This window comes from Ursus maritimus, unplaced genomic scaffold (genome assembly GCF_017311325.1).
Source record: "Ursus maritimus isolate PB19 unplaced genomic scaffold, ASM1731132v1 scaffold_5, whole genome shotgun sequence".
NCBI classification, from domain to species: domain Eukaryota; kingdom Metazoa; phylum Chordata; class Mammalia; order Carnivora; family Ursidae; genus Ursus; species Ursus maritimus.
Genome location: NW_024426663.1, coordinates 41,716,193 through 41,740,805, shown reverse-complemented (window position 1 = coordinate 41,740,805; position 24,613 = coordinate 41,716,193). Strand labels below are relative to the sequence as shown.

The following is a 24,613-nucleotide window of genomic DNA, read 5'->3' as shown; positions in this document are numbered from 1 at the left end:
TTTTTTTTCTTCTATTTTGATCTTTTATCTAACTTTTAAGAAGCGGAACATAAAAGTTTTTTTAAGATGTATATAAATAAAGTGCTATTATTTATTATTTTCAGATATGATTATGCTCAGTTTCTTCTGAGGGTCATCAGAACTTTCTAGGTGCAGATTAAAAAGTATACAGAATTAGTTCTGAATAGTTAACCTGAGTCATATCATCAGTCACTAAAACAAGTCCCATTTAGGTTTTAAAACTGGGCTTACATCCAGAATGAAAAAGGTTAAGGGAGTTAGAATGAGGTCAGGGTTTTTGTTTTGTTTTGTTTTGTTTTTAAATCCACACTCTTTCCCAGTTATCTTACCAAAACGGCTTCTTGTGATTTTCCTCTTATTCTTTCATGCTGGAGAAGTAATGATTTTTTTCACAGTCTAAATTTAAAAAAGGGGGGGGGCACCTGGGTGGCTCAGTTGGTTAGGCATCTGCCTTTTGCTCAGGTCGTGATCCCAGGGTCTTGGGATCGAGCCCCACATTGGGCTCCTTGCTCAGCGGGGAGCCTGCTTCTCCCTCTCTCTCTGCCTGATGTTCCCCCTGCTTATGCGCTCTCTGTCTCTCTCTCTCAAATAAATAAATAAAATCTTTATGAATAAATAAGTGTCAAAACAAAATTGCTACAGATCACTTTTATCAGATTAACTTGGTTTCTTTAAATGGGGGTAATATTGGTGCTTAGGAAGGTTGTATCGGTGATGTACCCTCTAGGATACCAAGCCCCAGTTGACTGTCACAGTTAGGTATGCCAGATTTTATTCTCAAATATTTATTATGACAGTGATAAAATACTACACTAATTTGCTATTTGTATGTCGTTGCTATGGTAATAAGAAATTAGACATATTATATAATTTTTCTGATATACATATGTTCATTGTGTTTTATGTATTCAAATATACTTAATTTCCTTCTCAAATATCACATTCTGTTGCCACTGGGATGCATTTTTTTTTTTTTTACCAGTATTCTAAAACAAGCAAATGAATGTGTCATCTAGGGCAGGGTTTTTCAATTTATGCGGTACATTAGAGGGCTGTGAAATCAACTTAGTGGATTCTAAGTATTTTTTCTTTTTAATTAAGTAGAAAAAATATGGAATAGGAAATACCAGCATATAAAACCTTACTAACAGTGAGTATTGTTTTCTGAAATTCTTGTTTTACATACACATATGCATATGTTTGTGTGTCAGTTGTAAGGTGTAAGGTAAAATGTATTTCTTACTGTTGATGATTAATTTTTATGTGTCAAGTTGACTAGGCCACAGCACCCAGATATTTGGTCAACCACTAGTCTAGATTTTGCTGTGAAGGAATTTTTTTTAGCTGTTATGAACATTCAAATCAATGGATTTTGAGTAAAGCAGCTTACTCTCCATAATGTGGCTGGGCCTCATCCAATTAATTGAAGAACGTAAGAGAAAAAAGACTGACATTCTCTGAGGAAGAGTGGATTCTGCCTGTAGATTCCTTTTGGACTCAGGCAACATCACCTCTTCCCTGGGTCTCCAGACTGCCAGGCTACCGTGAAGATTTGGACTTCCTAACCTCCACAGTTATGTGAGTCAATTCCTTAAAATTAATCAAATCCCCCCGTATATATACATATATTCATACACATACAATATATATGCAAGTATATATATATATACACATTCATCCATATCTTTTTGGTTCTGTTTCTTTTGAGAGCCCTAATATACTTACTAAAGGTCATAGTACAAAAAGTTGAAAATTACTCATCTTCAGAGTAGTTTTTTAACCTAGTGAACTGGTATATGTAAAATGCTTAGCCCATGCCTAGCTCAAGATAGGCATTAAATAAGTGATGGCTACTGTTATTTTATTTTTTCTACTTGTTATTATTTGAAGTCCATAAGAATCCTAATTTGATGTGAAATTATGTAGAAATATTTCTAAGCTCTACACTCATTTAAACTACCTTTTTTAAAAGATTAATCTGTGTTTGAGAATAATGTGGTATTTTGAATGTTTGCTTTATAGAAATTATTGTATAATTTCCTGCTTTGTTTCCTTCTCCCCATTTGTATGGCCTGAGAGCAGCCTGCATTTTTTCCACCATAATATGCATTTTTTCCACCATAATATTCAGAGCGGTTTAATATTCTTGAGTTTTTGGAGAAATACTCTTTCTCTGTAGTTCAAGGCGATTTAAATTCTTAATCTCAATGCAATAGGGGACAGGCATAAAAGAACCTAGTATCACATGCCTCTTGAGCCCTCCCCCACATCCTCTTGCCTTGCTTTACTCCAGCCTAGCTGCATTACCATCTATCATATGTATCACCGTACTATAGCTCTGCTGAGTAGCTTTAGCTTTCTACTTTGACACTGTAGCATGGGATACCTGTGGGGAATCAATCTGGGAATGTGAGAGGATTACCACACCAGGTAACTAACCCTTGAACCAGGGGGACAGGAGCTAATGGATAAATGCTCCCTTTCTGCCCCTTGGGCAGACAGGTCAAGCACATTGAGACAGTTCAGACACATTCAACATGACACTTAAAATGTTCCAGCAGGAACTGGGTCCCAGTGTCCAGAGCACTGACCAGATCCAAAACATACCTCTGGTTCAGCTTTCCTTCCCTATTTCACTCTCTCCGGTATCTCACTCCTCTTCCTGAGGATCACTTGTTCAGCATTGGATTTATCAAAACCAAAATTGTTGTCCGTAGTGGACAAAATTGAGCTCAAAATTGAAATGGTCAGTACCTAGTAATTAAATTCATCAGGCCAACTGACTTTGTAACTTGAGTGCACATTGGTCCTGTTGGCACAAAATGATATGTTCCTTAGAAATATTAAAGAGAAAGAGTGTGTGTAGGTCTATCAGATGTACCTGAAAATTTTGTGACCAGAATCATCTTAGTGGGATAAAATTCTGGGATGTCATTCAGTACTTACCTGGATACTTGAGAGGCCCTGAGATTAATTTTTGAAGAACAGCTTGACTTGGCCTTTAAGCATAATTGAAGCTTAACTCATCCAGGAGTCCAGTGATTTGGTTTCCTAGTAAGAATCCTGATTGTACTTTTCTAGCTTGATAATAGAATGACTGTTTTACTGCCGCCCATCAGGGACTAGAAGCAGGCATCTCCTCTCCACATGGAACACTGCTAACTAACTGACACTCTGCAGAAGTACGCCTTAGATTATCTTGATCCTTCCAAAAGTGTGGCCAAAAGAAATTATGTCTAAAGAAGATCCTCTGGGAGAGAACTACCCAGCTGGTGAGCCAGAGCAGTATGGAGATGTTCCCGCAATATTGATGCTCTTAGTCCTCCATTGACGACTTGTTTCTTGTTGTGAAAAATTGGGGAAGAACTACCTAAGGCCACACTGTGCAATAGAAATGTGTTAGCTACATATTTAATTTTAAATTTTCTAGGAGACCCAATAGAAAGGGTAAAAAGAAATAAGTGAAATTAATTTTAATAGTGTATTTTATGTAACTCAGTATATCAAAATATTATCATTTCAGCATGTAATGCATATAGTTAATGAGATATTTTATATTTTTAATACTAATCTCTGAAATCCAGTGTTTATTTTACACTTACAGCATATCTTATTTTAAAGATTTGTTTATTTGAGAGAGCGAGCAAGCGAGTGCACGAGAGGGGGTGGCATACAGAGAGAGACAAGCAGACTCCCTGCTGAGCGGGCACCCCCCCCCCAACATGGGGCTCAATCCCAGGACCCTGAGATCATGACCTGAGCCAAAATCAAGAGTCGGGTGCTCGACAGACTGAGCCACCCAGGGGCCCTGTCTTAGAATATATCTTAATTCAGACTAGCCACATTTCAGGCTGCCAAAGCCACATGTGGCCAGTGACCACCATTGAACAATGAAGATCTAAGGGATATACTGGCCGCCTATGTATCAAGTGAGATCATCAGACATATAGCTCCTCCCTCATTAAGTTCTAGCTTTTATGTTCTGGGCCTTTGATTACCAAGTGAAAAGGCTGGAAGATAATCACTTCTCTATCTGTTTGAAAGCAATTACTGAAGGTGTGGGTTATTTTTCTCTATATCTCTTATTTAAGAATTCTTTTTTTTTTTAGTTTTTTTTATTATATTATGTTAGTCACCATACAGTACATCCCTGGTTTCTGATGTAAAGTTCGATGGTTCATTAGTTGCGTATAACACCCAGTGCACCATGCAATACGTGCCCTCCTTACTACCCATCACCAGTCTATCCCATTCCCCCACCCCCCTCCCCTCTGAAGCCCTCAGTTTGTTTCTCAGGGTCCATAGTCTCTCATGCTTCATTCCCCCTTCTGATTACCCCCCCTTTCTTTATCCCTTTCTTCCCCTACCTATCTTCCTAGTTCTTATGTTCCATAGATGAGAGAAATCATATGATAATTGTCTTTCTCTGCTTCACTTATTTCACTTAGCGTTATCTCCTCCAGTGCCGTCCATGTTGCAGCAAATGTTGAGAACTCGTTCTTTCTGATAGCTGAGTAATATTCCATTGTATATATGGAACACAACTTTTTAATCCAGTCATCTGTTGAAGGGCATCTCGGTTCCTTCCACGATTTAGCTATTGTGGACATTGCTGCTATGAACATTGGGGTGCATATGGCCCTTCTCTTCACTACATCTGTATCTTTGGGGTAAATACCCAGTAGTGCAATGGCTGGGTCATAGGGTAGCTCCATTTTTAAGTTTTTAAGGGACCTCCACACTGTTTTCCAGAGTGGCTGTACCAACTTGCATTCCCACCAACAACGTAGGAGGGATCCCCTTTCTCCACATCCTCTCCAGCAATTGTTGTTTCTTGCCTTGTCATTTTTTGCCATTCTAACTGGCGTAAGGTAGTATCTTACTATGGTTTTGATTTGAATTTCCCTGATGGCTAATGATTTTTAACATTTTTTCATGTGTCTCTTAGCCATTTGTATGTCTTCATTGGAAAAGTGTCTGTTCATATCTTCTGCCCATTTTATGATTTGTTTATTTGTTTCTCGTGTATTGAGTTTGAGAAGTTCTTTGTAGATCTTGGATACCAGTCCTTTATCTGTAGTGTCATTTGCAAATATCTTCTCCCATTCCGTGGGCTGCCTCTTAGTTTTTCTGACTGTTTCCTTGGATGTGCAGAAACTTTTAATCTTGATGAAGTCCCATGAATTCATTTTATCTTTTGTTTCTCTTGCCTTAGGGGATGTGTCATGAAAAAGGTCGCTTTGGCCGATGTCGTAGAGGTTGCTGCCTATGTTCTCCTCTAGAATTTTGATGGATTCCTGTCTCACATCGAAGTCTTTCATCCATTTGGAGTTTATTTTTGTGTATAGTGTGAGAGATTGGTCAAGTTTCATTCTTTTGCATGTAGCTGTCCAATTTTCCCAGCACCATTTATTGAAGAGACTGTCTTTTTCCCACCGGATGTTTTTTCCTGCTTTATCAAATATTAGTTGCCCAAAGAGCCGAGGGTCCATTTTTGGGCTCTCTATTCTGTTCCATTGGTCTATGTGTCTGTTTTTGTGCCAGTACCATGCTGTCTTTGTGATCACAGCTTTGTAGTACAGCTCGAAATCCGGCATTGTGATGCCCCCAGCTTTGTTTTTCCTTTTCAACAGTTCCTTGGAGATTCGGGGCCTTTTCTGTTTCCATACAAATTTAAGGACTGTTTGTTCCAGTTCTTTGAAAAATGTCCTTGGTATTTTGATCGGGATAGCATTGAAAGTGTAGATTGCTCTGGGTAGCATGGACATTTTAACTATGTTAATTCTTCCGATCCATGAGCATGGAATATCTTTCCATCTTTTTATGTCTTCCTCAATGTCTTTCAAGAGTGATTTATAGTTTCTAGAATATAGGTCCTTTACGTCTCTGGTTAAGTTAATTCCAAGGTAGCGTATGGTTTTTGGTGCTATTGTAAATGGGATGGATTCCCTAATTTCTCTTTCTTCGGTCTCGTTATTCGTGTACAGAAATGCAACTGATTTCTGGGCATTGATTTTGTATCCCGCCACGTTACTGAATTGCTCTATAACTTCTAATAGTTTGGGAGTGGCTTCTTTTGGGTTTTCCATATAGAGTATCATGTCATCTGGGAAGAGAGACATTTTGACTTCTTCTTTGCCAATTTGAATACCTTTGATCCCTTTTTGTCGTCTGATTGCTGTTGCAAGGACTTCTAGTACTATGTTGAATAATAGTGGCGAGAGTGGGCATCCTTGTCGAGTTCCTGATCTTAAGGGAAAGGCTTCCAGCTTTTCCCCATTGAGAATAATATTTGCAGTAGGCTTTTCATAGATGGCTTTTATGAGATTGAGAAATGTACCTTCTATTCCTACACTCTGAAGGGTTTTAATCAGGAAAGGATGCTGTATTTTGTCAAATGCTTTTTCGGCATCGATTGAGAGGATCATATGGTTCCTGAGTCTTTTCTTGTTGATACGATGTATCACGCTGATTGATTTGCGAGTATTGAACCACGCTTGCATCCCAGGTACGAATCCCACTTGATCATGATGGATAATCCTTTTAATGTACTGTTGGATTCTATTAGCAAGTATCTTGTTGAGGATTTTGGCGTCCATATTCATTAGGGAAATCGGTCTGTAATTCTCCTTTTTGAGGGGGTCTTTGCCTGGTTTGGGGATCAAGGTTACATTGGCCTCATAATGAGTTTGGTAGCTTTCCTTCTGTTTCTATTTTTTGAAATAGCTTTAGGAGAATAGGTATTATTTCTTCTTTGAATGTTTGGTAGAATTCCCCAGGAAAACTGTCCAGGCCTGGAGTTTTGTTATTTGGAAGGTTGTTTATCACTGACTCACATTCTTCATAATTAATTGGCCTGTTTAAGATAATTAATTGGCCTGCTTAAAAATCGATTTCTACCTCTTTCAGTCTCAGTAGTTTATAGGTTTCCAGGGAGGCCTCCATCTCTTCCAGATTGCTTAATTTATTGGCATAAAGCTGTTGATAAAAGTTTCTAATAACCCTTCCACCCCATTGGCGTTGATTGTGACCTCTCCTTTTCATCGTTCATATTTATTAATTTGGGTCCTTTCTCTATTCTTTTGGATAAGTCTTGCCAAGTAGCTCGTCAATTTTATTAATTCTCTCAAAGAACCAGCTTAGTCCCGTTGTTAGTGCCTTACCTTACTCCTGGTTCCTAATTCATTGATTTCTGCTCTAATCTTGGCTCGCTACTTCCTGCTGGATTAGGCCTGTCCCTCTGTTGCTGTTCTAGCTTCTTGAGGTGAGAATATAAAAACTGCATTTTAGATTTTTCTGTTCTTTTAAGTGAGTCTTGGATGGCTATGTATTTCCTTAGGACTGCTCTGCAGTATCCTGAGTAGGTTTGGACCGTTGTGTTTTCATTCTCGTTGGTCTCCATAAATTGTTTAAAATTTTTGATTTCCTGGTTTATCGAATCATTCCTGAGCAGGATGGTTCTTAGTCTCCAAGTGTTTAGTTTCTTCAAATTTTTTCATGGTTGGTTCCATTTCAGAGCATTGTGGTCTGAGAATATGCAGGGAATAATTTCAGTCTTTTGGTATCAGTTGAGACCTGTTTGTGTCCCAGAACATAGTCTCTGAGAATGTTCCATGGGCATTAGGAATAGAATGAGTATTCTGGTTCTGTAGTGTTCATATATATATCTATGAGGTCCAACTCTCAAGTATGGCATTCAAAGCCCTTGTTTCTTAATTTTTGCATGGGTGTTCTATTTCTGATAGTGGAGTGTTGAGGTCCCTACTATTAACGTATTTTTCATCTATATGTCTCTTTATTCTGGTTAAGACTTCGGCTTGTTCTGCTGCTCCCTGTTGGGCAATATATATATATTTATAATGTTCATATCCACTTGTTGGAACATCCTAAGAATAGTATAGTGCCCTTCTGTGTTCTCTAACTATAGTCTTTAGTTTAAAATCCAATCTGTCTGATATGAGAATTGCTACTCCCAGCTTTCTTTTGAGGTCCATTGGCGTGAAAGATGGTATTCCATCCCTTTACTTTCAGTCTAAATGTATCTTTAGGTTCAAAATGAGTCTCTTGTAGACAGCAAATTGATGGGTCATGTCTTTTTATCCAATCTGCAACCCTCAGACATTTATGGGAGCATAGGCCATATACATTGAGACTGAATATGTTATAGAAATATGATTTTAATGATGCCATGTTGCCAGTAAAGTCTTTGTTTCTATCGATGTGACTTTCTGTTCTGTGTCACTCTTGGGGCCTTTTACCTTTATAAGAACCCCCTTAATATCTCCTGTAGGGCTGGTTTCCTAGGAAATGTGGTCAATGACTGGCGATTCTGGAAGGTCTTTATTTCTCCATCAATTCTGAATGACAGCCTTGCTGGATAAAGGATCCTTGGCTGCATGTTTTTCTCTGAAAGAGCTTTAAAAATGCCCCACCCCACCCCTTTCTCTCATTCCAGGTCTGTGTAGACAGGTTTGACGTAATTCTGATACCTTTGCCTTGGTACGTGAGAAATTTCTTTGCCCTGGCCGCTTTCAATACTGTATCCTTGGATCTAATATTTGCGAATTGTACTATGATGTGACGTGGCGTAGGTTTGTCGTGGTTGAGCTTGGGAGGGGCCCTCTCTGCCTCTCAGACATGAATGTTTGTTTCCCTTTCTAGATTAGGGAAGTTTTCAGCTACAATTTGTTCAAATATTTCTTCTAGACCTCTGTTTTTCTCCACCCCATTGGGGATGCCGATGATTCTGAGATTGGAACGTTTCATTGAGTCAGTCATCTCCCGTAACCTACATTATTGAGCGTGGATTTTTTTGAGTCCAGATTCTATTTTAGCTTTCTCTTCTACTAACCCATCCTCCAATTCGCTGATATGTTCTTCTGCCTTATTCACCCTGGCCGTCAGAGCCTCTAGTTTTGACTGCATTTGGCTCATAGAATTTTAAATTTCTGCCAGATTCACTCTCATTTCTGCCCTTAGAGATTCTATATTCTCATTAACTTTTGTTACATTTTTCAAATCTACACATCATCTTGACCATTGTTACTCTGAATTCCATTTCTGATAATTTGGTTTTATCCATATCTCCTTAGTTCTGTGGCAGAGGCCACAGACTCATTAATCTTTTCTTTATGGGGGGATTTCTCCTTCTCGTCATTCTGATGAGGAGAGGGTGCGGGGTTGTCCAGAGCCCAAATTGTTGACCGGGACCCAGGCCGGGCGCCCTTGTTTTATAGGGATCTTAAGGATGTGGGCTTCTTGATTTTTCAGTCTGCCTTCTGGGGGAGTGGCCTGCCGCGCTGATACTCAGGCAACCCTGTTTGGGTGGAGTCTCCGTGTCCCCTGCTAGGGGGGATGGGCACACTGTGAGCCGGTGTTTCCAGGCTTTTGTTCTCTGGCGTCTTTCCCTGGTGGTTTGCTGTGCCTCTTCTGAGAGTCAGAGCAGCTGTGGCCGAATCTCAGCCTCTGTCTCAGAACAGAGGGATTGCAAACCGTTCTCCACTGATGTTCTGGCCACTTTAACTCTGTTTCTGTTGGTGCTGCTCAACCCTGCAGCGTCCTGGGATGTGCGCCTGACACCCGGCGTCCCACCCCTCACTTCCAGGGCCAGCGCATCTCTGTCCTTTGTGTTTCTAATACCGCCAGCCGCCAGCCACCCCCGTGTGCTCCCGGAGCTCCCGGTCTCAGTCTGGATCCAGTGAGCGCACTGGAGCTCCATGAAAAGTCTGGTGGCGCGCACTCCCCGCTCACCGTCAAGGTCGGTCACGGTCTGCTCTCTTGCGGGTGCTGGTCCGTGAGTCCACCTGCTCCCCCGTGCAGGTGGCTACCGCTTCCCGGCGCCCGAACGTGGCAGCTCCCTCCCTCTTCCATTTATCTTCCAATATCTGTTCGCGGTTTCACGGCTCCCTGCTTCGTACTTCAATACTCAGTGCTGGAGATGTTCATTTGTAGAGATCCAGATGTATCTTCCTGCGTCTCAGGCTGATTCCGTGGATGTTCAGGCTGGTCTGGTACTGTCCAACTTGACTCAGGGGACTGGCTGAAAAAGGGGTCTCCTACTCCTCTGCCATCTTAACTCCCTCCCCTTATTTAAGAATTCTTGAAAACAAATTCCTCATAGAAGTGTCTACCAGAAAAAAAGTCTTTTTCCTCTCTAAAAGAATAAATATGTTTCCTTTTATTAAGTAAAAAGAGTTACATAATTTGCTTAGCTTTTTGCCCTATTAGGAAGTTGAGACTAAGAGGTATTGTTAAATCTCAGGAACTATATTAACACTTACAGTGACCACGTATCTTTCCTCCTTTTCCCCATGGTTTGATTTTTTTAAACAACTTTCTTTTACTTCCTCTATGTTTTTTTTTTTTTTTACTTCTTCTTAACAAATTTCTTTTACTCCTTAAAAAACCTAATCCCTAGATTCATTGACTAATGAATACACTCTGGCTAGGGAGAGAAATGTATGAGTTTACTCTGTTACATGTGCAAATCTGTGGTACTTTCCAGATGGTCAGATGTGCAGATTTCAGGACTGGAGTGGCATAACACAATGGATTTGACTTTACAGCAATAGTAGGGAGATATGGAGGATAGAGATTCATCACAGAAAAAGGCATGAGGCATTTCTTTGTCGAAGTGATGGCAGAGAGGAAGGAAAGGGAAGAAGGAAGGAGGATAGATGTAGATGTAATTAAGAGATTTATTTCAGAGAGTTGGCTTACATGATTATAGGAGCTGGCAAGTTGAATATTTGTAAGGCAGGCAGGCAGGTTGAAATTTTTTGATTTTTTTGACTGATCCTGCAGTCCTGAGACAGAATTTCTCCTTCCTCACGGGACTCTCAGTTTTGCTTTTAAGGCCTTTCAGGTGAAAAGTTGAGGGTTATGAAGGATAGCTCCTTTACTTAGAATCATTGGATCATAGATGTTGACTGCTTTTTCAAAATGCCTTCACAGTAACACCTAGGTTAGTGTTTAATTGAATAGCTGGGTATTATGGCCTAGCCAAGTTGACACATAAAACCAATCATCACAGATGATAATTAGTGCTTATATTTTGACAGCTTTTAGTTATATTTTTTGTTTTAAAATTCACTGGATTTTTACTTGAAACTAATGTAACATTGTGTGTCAGCTACACTCAAACAAAAAAAATGTTTAAAGAAAGATGTCTTTTAAAATAAATTTATCTAAGTAGGAAAGTTAATAAAAAAATACACTGGGTTTTGAACGTTCAGGAATTTTGATCTTCAAATTCTTTGCCTGAAAAGTATGAATATGACCCAGTGAAAAAATTCTACTCACAAAAATATGATTAATCTTTTAGGTACTACTATTTGGGCCATGATAATTTGAATCCATCTTTTATTGTTTTTTTCTAATTATTGGCATATGGAATTTCCTTAAACAAGAAACAACAATTAACACATTAATTGGTGTTTTATTTGTACTTCTGTTTTCCAAGATAATTATTTCTCAACTTAAGTAAGATTCTATGCCTTTAATACAACTACCAATGTGAGAAAAATTTTTCTGGAGTTAAGATTCTTTTTTTTTTTTTTTAAAGATTTTATTTATTTATTTGACAGAGAGAGAGACAGCCAGCGAGAGAGGGAACACAAGCAGGGGAAGTGGGAGAGGAAGAAGCAGGCTCATAGCAGAGGAGCCTGATGTGGGGCTCGATCCCATAACGCCGGGATCACGCCCTGAGCCGAAGGCAGACGCTTAACCTCTGTGCCACCCAGGCGCCCCTGGAGTTAAGATTCTTATTGGGAAATAAAAGACTTACAAATTTGCATGTATTTGTAAAATTTAAGTACATTATCTTTTACTGATAAATGCTCCTAGCTAACCCTTGGAGACCTTACTTCAAACAGGTTATCACAATTAGTAATGAAAATGTAAATGTGATCTAATTAGTCAGTTGGCTTAGCCTGTTTTTTGCTTAATGTCATGTTCATACACTTAGCTTTTATAAACACATTGTATGAGAATTAATTTAAAAAAGAAAATTATAGGGGCGGCTGGGTGGCTTAGTTGTTTAAGCCTCTTTCTTGGGCTGAGGTCATGATCCTAGAGTCCTGGGATCCAGCCCCACATCGGGCTCCTCTCTCCCTCTGCCTGCCCCTCCCCTGCTTGTGCTCTCTCTCTCTCTGTCAAATAAATAAATAAAATCTTTAAAATAGAAATAAAAAAGAAAATTATAAAACATACCGTATTGTCCTGACTCTGTTACTTTTTAAAGTAAGGAAGTCTGTGTGTGGAAAAAGAAAGAAGAAAAGACTTGAAGGAAATGTAAATATAAATGTTTTGAGTGATGAATTGATTTTCTTCTTTATGCTTTTATGTATTTTATGAATTTGCTCCATAAAGGAAATATTTCTCTATAATCAGAAAACATTTAATTTTTAAAAAGGAAATTAAAAATGCCAGCTCAGTGGTTTCTAGTGATCTGACAGGTGGTGCCAAAGGACATAATGAGGAAGAGCCCACCATAATACCCACCTTCGGCTATTGGGATTGTGCCTTGACTTCCTTAATTTAATATCTCTCATGTGTTATTCACCTAAAATCTTGAGGCTGTTTTATTTGTAGCCTTAAGGTAACACGTGTTTTTTGTTATCAACACAAGTCATTTCAGTTCAACAAATATTTATTAAGTGTTGCCATGTTCTATTTATCAGGTAATTAACATTTTTCCTGTGTTTATCTAGCAAGACTGTTTATATAAATTAACTTTCACTTTCTTGCATTACCCTTTCATATACTTATTCTTCTGTATCTACATCTTTGAATGACTTCTGTTTCCAGTTTCTGAAGATTTTTATTCAAATATCAAATTATCAAAGAATTTCTGTTCTGGACATATTACTATTTTATGATGGTTCTTAATTTTTATTTTTATTGTTATAATTTATAAATCTTTGATCTTAAACTTTCTCTAAATAATTAGTAATATTCCCTATCTTTGATTTAGATTGTCCAGACCTGTCAAATGTAGACTGTCTCTAGTCTAAGACAGTAGCCTCTCAGCCACATGTGGCTAATATAATTTGAAATAAATTTCTTTTTTTATTAAAAAGTCATGCTTTTTTCTTTTATTTGTATTTAAATTATGAAAAACATTAGATTAAATAATTGATTGCTTTTCATCTTTAATGTATGAAGTTCTTGATACACCGTAATAAAGTTAAATGTTTTCTGAATGTTTCTGAATAGATATAAGGTGAAATATTAAAGAGGAAAATAAAGGTTTTTGTCCTTTCTTCTCTCAAACTATTTCTAGCTTTTCTAGAATTATCTGTTTTGACAGTCTGTCTTTTCTAGACAGGGATAAGGTATTATTTTAGTGAGGACTGATAAGCATAACAGTTCAATAATTGTCCCCCCTGACAAAGTTAGACTAATTACATTATCTATGGTCACCAAATTACAAGATAGTGTATCATAAAAATATTTAATTTCATATGTGTTTGTTGAAAATAACCTCACTAATAAGATTTTCTATTGAATGAATTCCAAATTTTCATCACCAGATGGATATTTTTACCAAGAAATTTACATTACATAGTAATTTAAGTGCAATAATTATAAAAGCCATGGCATATTATCACACTAGAGTGGTATCTGTTAACAAAATTCATTTGTGTGTTGAAAAAATATTTGCATGTAGTAAGTCCGGTGATATATGCATTGAAGTTTAGTACATTGCATGGATTCACCTAAGAAAACATCACATTGCCTCTCAATTTAGAAAGCAAAAGTATTTACAGTCAAATGTTATAGTAGAATGTAAATGTTTTTATCTATACTATGAAAATAGAACTCAGCTTTTGTTCCACTTAAATTTGTGTATTAGATTTTCAAATCCTTATTTACAGGTATTCATGAGAAAAATTCGCAGATAGAAACTTTCCTAATTCCTGCCACAATTAAAAGACGTATTCATCTAAAAGGAAAGAGTCATTCTTAAGAATTATCAAAAAAGGTGCTCATCTAATCTGAGTATCACAGAACTTTTTATTGTGAGAGTGAAAAGGGGCCAACCCTGATACCTTTGAAGTGAACACTTTTATCTAGCAGGTGGCAAAACATGCTATCCTAAACCTTCAGTATGTATACTTATTAACTGATACTATTCAAGGAATTGACTGTCACTATTGCTGAAGCTTGTGCCTAAGTACCACTTTTTAAAAAATAAGTAATTAATTGCTATCATAGAGGATATCCATAGAAACTAAGTTACAAGTTCCTAACTTTTTGGGTGCTCTGGCATCATAATACTCCTCCCTTTTATCCTAAATTAGTGATATGACATGTCTTCATTTTCAAACTAAACTAATAATAATAGATTTTGAAACCATCAAAACTCTCAAGGTACAGTATGTGAGTGCATCCTTGGGTGTCATCAAAGCAATAGTGCATGTTCTTGAGCCGTACTGCAGTGTTCATTTAAGCCCAGCCCAAGATTTACTGACCAGTCTGGGTGCAGTGATCCCTGATCTTGACACATTTCTTTTGGAAAAGGGGTGAATGAGATTTTCCAAATTACTTTTTAGTGAAGGGTTAGTTTGACAGCCTTTACTATTCATTTAATCTTTTAGAAGGAACACTGTTCAAGAGAAAACTGGCAATAGGGCCAAGGAAGGAACTAAAATTTGTTCACAAAATAATCCAGAAGTATCCATTCTATGGCAGATGTTGGAGGGGTGGTGGAAAATAGGCAGCTGACCCAGGGAACATTGTAGACCTCATGGAGCTTATACTCTAGTGGGAAAGGCAGACATGTTACAAATACCAAAAATGGATCATTACAAGTTATGAAAATAGCTCTGTGGGAATGAACAAAGATTCTAAGAAAGAATAACAAAGACAGCTTTCTTTAGATGAACATTTAGGGAACCTACTCTGTGGAGGTAATATTTAGGCTGTCAAGTGAAGGATAAGAAGGAACAAATAAGTCAAAGAGTTTGTGACATGACACCTAAGCCAGATCCCATAAGAGAAAAATTGACAAATTTGACAGCATAAGAAATTTCTACTTTTTTATAAAAACAAAATCCTAGACAAGTTTAAAAGAGAAACCAAAGACTAGGGGGACAAGTTTTAAAATATAAGACGAATAAGGATTTTTTTTTTTTTTTTTTTTGTATTGGCATGTGGGAAAACAGGTATTCTCATTCACCATAGGTACAGGTGCAAGGTGATGTTGACTTTTAGAGATCAGTTTTCCAAATATATGGGAACCTTTTGATTCTAGTTCTGAGAAGATATCCTAAGGAATAATTGGCAAATGCATAAAAATTTTATACAAGGATGTTTGTAGTGTTCTAAAATATGAAGCACACTAAACATCCATCTGTAGGGGATTGAGTGAAGAAATTAGGTTACCTCTGTGCAATGGAGCTACGAGCTGCTTTGCAGCCATTAAGAAGGATATCTACATTATATAATTACACAGAAAGATGTCTGGAAAATATTAAGTGGAAAGCAATTTATGGAGCAGTATGCATAGTACATACCTTATTGTACCTTATCCATAATTATAAACATGCATTTGTAAAAGAGCTACATTATATTCATATTGTAAATGCATTTGTATGTTTAAAGAGGAGTCTATAATGATATACTTCAGGCTTTTTAACACTGGATATGAAATTGTGAGAGATTTACATTTTTCAACTTTATGGATTTCTGTTTAAATTTCAGTATTTGTTTCCAGATGTATTACTTTTGTAGAAAAAAGAAAAGCGATTTTCATTTTGAGAAAAAAATAATAACATTTGAAAGGAGCTAAGAAAGTTCTGTTTAGTCCTTTGCAAATACTCCCACACTAGTTCAAGTCTCCAGTTTCTTAGTAAACCCAAAAGGGCAGGCTGATTAAATGAGAAGGATATAGCAATAGCAGGCAGTTATCTGTTTGCTCACATTCAGTAGCAATGTTATTTGTTGGTGTATCATTTGTCTCTTCCTGGTCGAATTCAAGCCTCATGAGAGCAGGGACTAAGTTTTGTTCCCGGCCTTATCTAGAACAGTGCCTGGCTCAGAGCAGGTGCCCCATAGTATCGAATGACTATGTGAAAAAGTAAAAGAGAGGACTCCAGCCTACGTCTCTTGCTGAGAGCCCTAAGAAGCCCAGTTTCTTCTCTGCTCTTGATTTCCTTTTTTCTTTGTTCTTATTTCTTAGTGATCATTGTGCTGCTCTCCCCTACCAGCTCCCATGAGATTCTCACCCACCGTGTTTCTTCATCTTCCTGACCCCATCACTGCTAGGAAGCACCCTGTGCTTCTCTTTCTCCTGGCACCTAAAGGAAGCCTGGCTCCTAGGTGACCGCAGATGCCCACTTGAGCTTACATTTGCTTGCTCACCTGATTGCCTGACCTTTAGAACTCACTCTACAACCCTAATTAATATTCTAGCCTTTTCATTTCCTCTTAGGAGAAAAGATGTTACTGTGGTTCCTCCATTTTATTGTCCCTCCTTCCCTCAATGTCATTTCGGTTAGTTTCATCAACTACTACTCTTCTGGGAATTCCACTTTCCTGCCAGTATAATTGTATAGGTAGTCCTGTCTGTTGGTGTTAACTCCAATTGCGTAAAGTGGTTGTTACTGCTACTGCTGGTGTAGTGGTGATGCTTTATGTGACTGCTGCAATTCTAGTTGGCCACATGGTCACCTTCTACCCCCTACCACTAGCCATCCTTTCCCAAGCCTGCGTTCCTATTTCTTCTACCTTTTCCCGTCCCTTAATGAGAAGGGAAGTGCTTGGACTGTCTTTGGAGTTGGGAGGAGTGAAGTCCTGGGTTCCATTTGAAGTGACTGAGGGTCACCCATCTACCTTCCCATAGTACCTCTGTCTCTTTGGGGAGGCAGCACCAGCAGCCCCTCTGAAATGCCAGCAGCCTGTTTTCAAGTATTAGTCAGTCATAGAAGCTATGGATGATATATTATGACTCTACTGTGTATTTTTATTGCATATATGTTACACTGTGGTTAAATCATATCCTAGGCAGGGAAAAAGTGTTTTAGGTCCAAGATAACTGATCCATTATTAAGCTTTCTTACCTTGATCCCTTCCAAAGTTAGGAATTTTGTATTTGGGTAGTGATATATTTTAAGTCAAATACTTACTGGTTGACAAGTGAAAGGTACACAAAGAAAAATAATTTTTTCTTAATTTTCAAAAGGACAAACTGAGGGGTACCTGGATGGTGCAGTTGGTTAAGCATCTGACTCTTGGTTTCTGCTCAGGTCATGATCTCAGGGTCGTGAGATTGAGCCCTCCGCCAGGCTCTGCACTCAGCAGGGAGTTTGCTTAGGACTCTCTCTCCCTCTCCCTTTGTCCCTCTCCCCACCATGCTCGCTTGCTCTCTCTCTCTAATAAATAAATCAATCTTAAAAAAAAAAAAAAAGGACAAACTGAGTCATCTTTACCACATTGGTTTTAGTCATTCATTCATTCATTCATTCATTCATTCATTGGCCTGTTTAATGTGGCTGCTCAAGGCCTGGGCAGAGTGGCGAGTGCCCTGGAATTGGGCAGGTAGGCAGGGTGGGTAGTTTGAAGGCCCACACCTGACTACAGGAGAGGATGCAGAGTGGTGCGGGTTGGCCCGGGCATGGGAAGGAGAGAGTACCAGAAGGGTGGCCCATGCAGGCAGACCCACCAGCGGGACCTGTAGGCCAGCCCTTGAAAAGATATCTAAGCCAGGTGCTGAGTGCTCAGGTCAGAGCCTAGCCCAGGGAGGCAGGGTTGGGGCTAGTTGGGGGCTCCAAGAGCCTAGGGACTGGCATCTCTAGGGGCCTTGTCGAACTGGAACTCAAAGCGTGACTGCCAGTTGAACTCAAGCAGCTCCTGGAGGCGGACGTGGAGGTGGTCATGGAGGTGGTCATTCTTCTTCAGGTGATCCAGACAGGAGTTGATCTGGCCCAACGTGGAGTTAATGGCAGCATATTCTGCCTCCCCAAAGCTGTCATCCTCGCCTTCTGCACCCACCTCCACCATCATGCCCAGGTTCCCTTGGGGCGCGACATTGCTGGCTCAGGGCACCTCAAGGGCCATGTAACAAGGGAACACAACAATAGTCGCACTGAGAGCTGGTGCCCCCACTTTGGTTTTAAAAAAACAGTATAAGCTTCCGAGAGTATAAATAAATGTGTACCTATATTTTCTCACTTTTGAAGTTATTAAGGCTTTTTCAACATTATCAAGAGAAGGTCTTTAAGTCAGTTCAAATCAAAATGTATTTTATTAATGATGGAATATGATTTATCCTTGATTACCAGCTATTTAAGTTTAGATTTGACTTTATAAGACAGTTACAAATTGTAGAGTTAATGTGTTTATTCATTAGTGAATAAAGTGCATATACAGAACCAAATGTATTCATTCCATAGATAGATAGTGAGCATCTATTACATGCTAGGCATCATTTTAGGCAGTGAGTGTGGGGAAAAGAAGGGAGAGGGGAGGTAGAAAGGGCAGTGGAAAACCCATTTGCTTAGAGACCGCAAAATATATGTGCATTTGCCCTCTGCCTTAGCAATGTAACTTCTAGAAATCTACTCAAAATTGTCTGGTGAAATAAGTAATTTATCATAATTTACAGGGCTGTTTGTAATAGCACTAGTAAATATGGCATATGGGAAGGCTAGAAACAACCCAAATGTCTGTTAATAAGCCGTAACATGCCACTCAATGGAGGCTGTCTGCTCAGCACACTCTCTGTAGCTGGGAAGCAAGTCTTGCCTTGAAGTGGGAACTGATCAGAGTATCTCCATATCCGTATCTGCCATGGGCAAGTTCAGGTTTTGTTCTAAGGACCCATTGAAGTGTTGTTAGCAGGAAGGGGTAAGAAAGGTCAGTGGTTGCTCTGGACACTGAATCCTAGAGGACCAAAGGGACCTATTAGGAGACTGTGATCTAGGCAAGAAATGCTTTTGGCAAGGGAGGTGAAGAGAACCACACGGCTCAAGATACACTTTGGAGGAAGAATTGGTAAGATTTAGTGCTAAGTGGAGGTAGGAGGGAAGGTGAGTATGGGAATAGTTTTACTAAATGTGTACAACTGTGTAAGGGAGGCTCCTTCAGCTGCTGCTGGCTGAAGTGGGCTCCTTCCCAGCATGAGGACATCCCAGTAGCCCCTCGCTCTCACCAGAACCTGCGTACTGGTGTGCATTTGGTATGTCAGGGAGGCTACTTTGAAAGTATGGTAGTTCACTTTCATGGCTGCCAACCAGTTAGCTGGATGCCCCTCTAGATACATGTGCACAGTGTGGCGTCACCTTGGAGCTTGTCTGTGTCTTAGCACATGAAGAAAGGGAACAGGATGAGGCCCAATTGAAGTAAAGCAAAGCAAAGCTGCCAGAAGTGCAGGCCACACCGGAGTTAGGCAGCACTGTACTGAGGCCTGTGGTATGCGGAGCTCTGTGTGGGGCTTGCTGAGAACTGTGCAGGGCAGTAATGAGTAGTGGAAAGAATGTGGTGGAAGCAGACGCTTCTGTCTCAAGTCTAGGCTTATTGTGTGACCCTGAGCTAGTCCTCTGAGCTTCCCTGGTCTTGGATGTATTTAATTTAAAATGTCCAGTAGACATCCAAGCGAAGACATCAGTTAGATAGTTGGATAGGATATCATTCTGGAGCTTGGAAGGCAAGCCTAAAAGCATAAATCTGAGCGTTTTCAGCATGTGTAGACAGTATTTAAACTCATAAGATTGGAAACGATTATTGAGGCAGAGAGTATAGAAAAAGGGGCAGGCCTCGAAGTGAATCCTGAAGCACTTCAGTATTTGGAGATTTGGCTGAGAAGAAGGAGCTAACAGTTTGATTTACAGACATCTCAAGTTCAGTGTGTCTAAAAGAGAATTCCTCTTCTTCCCTGTTTCCTCCCATGGTTAATGGCATTACTTGTCATCCGTCATCATCAGAGACTTGGGGATCGTCCTGGTCTGGTTCATCTCCACATCCTTGGTGACCCAAAACTTTTCTCATTTTGAATATAATAACAATTTGTCTTTTCCCCTCCATCTCACTACCTGTCTCGGTTCCTGCCCTAATGACGTCTCACTTCTATTTCTGCAGTAGCATCCTATCTGATTTCTCTATTCCAGTCTCGCCTCCCTCCGATCTAATTTTTACAGTTGCTAGAGTCATTTTTTTTTTAAATGTGGTATAAACACATAAGTCTCCTGCTATGTTTGCCAGATTTTGCAAATAAAAATACAGGGCACCTAGTTAAATTTAAATTTCAAACCAACAATGAATAATTATAAGGGTAAGTATATACCATGTGATGTATAAGAACTATGTATACAAAATAATTATTTGTTTTTTATTTGAAATTCAAATTAACTGAGCATTCTCCTCTTTTATCTGGAAATCCTACTCTTGCTTCACAGTCAAAATATTTCACCATGGCTTTCGGATAAAAGCTAAATGTCCTAATATCGCATTGAAAGAGTCAGCATGTTCTCACCCCTGCATGCCATATGACCTGCTTCCACTGTTCAGAATTTGAGGTGCTGCTTTATTCTTCCGAACCTGTGAGCATGTACTCACCTCTTCCCAGCATGCCTCCTCTGTTCTCAGTTCTCTGGTTCATTCCTGTTGTTAAGACTCAGACCTCACCCCCTCTGGGAAGTCGTATCTCACCCCCTCCTTCCCAGTCTGTGGATAATAATAGGAACACCAGCTTTTCTTTTTCAGTCTCAAAACGTTCTTTGCTTAATATGATTGTGGAATTTATCATATTGTAATTTCATTAATTTTTTTAACCCATCTCTCTTCCTTAGATTGTGAGTTCCTTGAGTTTGGGCTAAAGATTGTGTCTTCTCACTCCATGTCCTTGGCACATAGTGAGCTCTCAATATCTAAATGAACCAATGAATGAGCGAATGAGAAAGTAAGAAAGAACCCGTAAGCATTAGCCACAAAACTGACCATTGGTGTTTACCCAGCTCTTCCCTACCTTGACTCCTAGGTGAGCCTCCTTTGTTTGTTTTCATCTTGGCCCCCAAGGAAGCTCCTTAAGACCCAAAGCCAGGTTTTGTTCTCTGTATCCCCAGGCTCTTGAATTGTAGGCATGCATATATATTATTCAATGAAAGAAAGAATGAAAAATGCATGAATGAATATCTTGCAGGGCTACAGGTTTATTGTCCCTTGTATCGAAGGAGAGTACCTGCATTAGGTCCTGGGGAAGGTAACCTGCATTCATGGCTATGACATGTTTGATTCTCCTCCCAGCTCCTTTCCTTCCCTCCCTCAATCTAGGAGAGAAGAACTGTATTCTCCCTACAGCAGCTGGCATATAACAGTTCAGTAAGTGTTAGCAGTCCTTCACAGATGGAGCCTCCTTTTTCCTCCAGGGCTCCAGCCTCTGCCCTTTCTTTCCCACTCTAGAAACCCAGGCCTGACAAGCCATGGGGACCTGATATCGTTCTCTCCCAGGGATAACGGGCTTCCCCACTTCTCACACAGGGGAGCAAGGTTTTCTTTGTCTCCCACCAGGGCAGTGCAATTAAATAGGAGTAAAGTTAAGTGAGTCTAATAATTTTTTTTATTAATGTTTAACTGCTATATTTCTTTTTCAATTAAGTAATTGTATCTTTAAGCTCAAAGGTCTTTTTTTCATATAGATGGAAGTTCATTTATTTTATTAAAAGAAATACCACCTGCAAAACTATTAATGACTTGAGCTCTGTGATTAGTTCCTTTTCGTAACATTTTGAGATGTAATAATTAATCTGGCTCAAGTTCAAAGACAGAAAACTCAATGCCAGAAATTCCTAGCCAGCAAGGAATGTAAACAAATCTTAACAATTGTCCCCTTAAATAACAAAAATCATTGAGATCAACTTCTTGCAATTAGAAATGTTTTTTAAAAATTCAGGAGAGAAGTTCAAGAAAGCATGTCAAAACAACAAAACTCAGTCTGCATTTTCATGAGTGTAATTGATCAAAGTCTGTTTGCAATAGATTTGAATGTGAATAAATTAAATGTGACATTGATTTGGCAGAGGCACACTAGTGATTGGCAAGAACACATAGCAAGAGCAGCTTCTGCTGCAGGAGAACTTGCTTGCTTGTTGTCTCATTCTAATAGATTTCTTAGCAACCTGGTGCTGTCATACTAACCTAAGCATTGTCATTTATTTACCCATTTGGTTTCTGATCCCATCCAGCCAAGATTCAGTTCATTTTTTATTACTAATCTGGCAGGCATTTGCTTGGGTCTGGTACAGAGTACCTTTTGGTGACCTATGTACCTCCCTGCTTTTTTTTTTTTTTTCCTCTCTTTCATATATTGAAAAAAAGGTGATCTAATAAATTTTTATTTCATCCTGGCAGTTCAACTTGTAGAACTAGAAAATGTAGTTTAGATCAACAATTTGGCAATATTCTCAAGCTTAGGCATTGCTATCATATTTATTAGGCCTGAATTATTTCGTGGTATATTATAAAAATGACACTTGACTTGGAATATTTTGAAATAGTTGTACACCAAATTCCCATTATAATTATGTTGATTGTGGGGTGGGAGGAAGTGGCATATTCTAAAAGGCTACTTCCTGGATGAGACCACTGTATAGTAACCAAATGTGTATGGTTTGGGGACCTGAAACATACTTACTGCCAAATTTTCACTTAAAATGTATTTACTAAATCTTTTGTATTCTTCAAAATGTTTTTTCTTAAATTGACAAAAGGCAGGGTGCTTATACTTTAAAATTTTTAATATTCATTAAAATAAAAATTATTCATAGTATAAATTATGGAAAGAAATTAGTGGAGCTGTCAAAGTCTAATGTATTTATATTATATATAGCACATGTGTGGCAAGAGGTGAAAAAACATATGAATTGGGGAGATGTACTTATTAATTTAAATATTTTAGAAAGTTCATCTCTTTCCAAGACCAGAACTTTCATTGTATCTTTATCATATGTGCACTTTGAAAAACATATACCTAGATCCAGTAGTTATTAAAGTTATATTTACATGACACTTTTGCCACAAATATATTGCTAACTTATAATTCAAATTAAATTTCAAATTATAATTTCAAATTTCAAATTAAGATTTCAATTTCTTTTTTTTCATACGTAGTAGAACTTGATCATTATGAAATGACCATGGTTTTAATCCCACAGAAGACTTGAAATAAAAAATCTAGTGACATGGCCAATTTTATCATTACACATAAGTCTGACTCCTACGTCTTTGCTTGCTCTTGAATGTAATAAACTTTCTAACAATAAAGAACTGTTTAATTTACTTTAAACTGTATTTAGATTTTATCTTGAGACGTGTTTTGTACTTAAGTTTGAACGTAGTTATATATGGTATACTTGGAATTCACAAGTAGCTGAAACCAAATGGAGACCATTTATAAATACTAAACTCCAGAGAAGCATGGAGCCAGAACATCAAAGAAGCATTGGGTTATGATATGCATATGTGTATTGTGCCTGCCTTTTTTCTTAGCTGGATTTATAGCACTTTTAAAACAAACATTATAATTCCCTAATAAAGGACTTACCGTTTGCTCTGTTCCATTTCCAGATCCATCTATATGAAAATTATCAAATGATTTTGAAATCTGTTGTTATGGAATTTTATATTTGACATGCTTATCACACCATCAGCATGGTATATATTTATAGAGAGAGTATTACTGAAACACTCCTTGATTGAAGAATTCTGAGTTGAAATAGGGTTAGGGGATTAGGATCTTGAATTATATCATGAAACAATTATTTGCTTTTATTTATACATATGGCACATACAAAGAAATTTAAAAATACTAGTGACATTTTATGTATCTTAAATTATTAATAATGGCTAATTTGTAATTTGTATTTGCCTTCCCTTGTTTACTAGATATATGAGTAAAAACAGATAATATTCTTAAGATGTTTAGATCTGTATCCAAATATTCAATTCCATTTAATAGTATAGACTCAGAATTGTCCATTCCCACACCTCTGGTCCAAGTGTGGCCCTAGGGATGCAGAATGATGTGGATACCTGAAAAACCTTGGGTAACCTTTTTGACTCACTTAGATATTTCTCAGCCCTTCTCTCCCCAGTACTTGAGTAATCTGAACTTTCTTGCAGCTCTCTTCATCAGTGAGCACTTGCAGTCAGCTCTCTCCCTTCTCTGAGATACTACAGTAGAGTTCCAAGGTTCAAGTTTGTGTTGCTTCAGTTTCCATAATTTCTCCCAAGGCATCATTACAGAGATGTCTAGTCCTATCCTGCCATTTGTTTTACCTCTTGTTTATAGTTCTAATATTCAGTTCTGTTACCTAACACCTCCCACAGGCATAACTATATATTAGAGCTGATTTCTACACAATCTTGAAAAATTCATGTGTACTGGAATTTGCATAGGGGACTGTATGATTGAAGTGGGATTATATCATGGCTAAGGTTTATGAATGAGCTGTAAGTCAGCATCAGTAGATTCTACTTTTAAGCTTTTAGTCTGTATCTTATTATTTTTAAAAAATTCAGTCTTTTTTCATTACCACACTTAGCAATTTGCAACACTGAGTACAGTACTACAGCTACCAAAAGGGCTCTTAGGCAG

The 24,613-nt window shown here is 38.4% G+C and overlaps 2 protein-coding genes across 2 annotated transcripts in view; one reads left to right on the top strand and one right to left on the bottom strand.

Moving 5' to 3' along the window:
• Positions 1–24,613, top strand: part of NDUFAF2 (NADH:ubiquinone oxidoreductase complex assembly factor 2) — a 147,829-nt gene that overhangs the window by 115,600 nt on the left and 7,616 nt on the right. The gene's annotated exons all lie outside the window — the stretch shown is intronic.
• LOC103663846 (UPF0184 protein C9orf16-like) lies at positions 17,416–23,589 on the bottom strand. Its single transcript, XM_040621953.1, has 2 exons — positions 23,561–23,589; positions 17,416–18,055 (listed from the first exon to the last, which is right to left on the bottom strand). The coding sequence occupies exons 1-2, from the start codon at positions 23,587–23,589 to the stop codon at positions 17,800–17,802; spliced, it is 285 nt and encodes a 94-aa protein (XP_040477887.1). The 3' UTR covers positions 17,416–17,799.

Bases quoted from the DNA above. Each gene is read 5' to 3' on its own strand.
- LOC103663846 (XM_040621953.1), bottom strand. From the start codon at position 23,589: ATGGATCTGGAAATGGAACAGAGCAAACG. The intron at 18,056-23,560 runs GTAAGTCCTTTA...GCCCTGAGCCAG, and splicing joins GAAATGGAACAGAGCAAACG to CAATGTCGCGCCCCAAGGGA.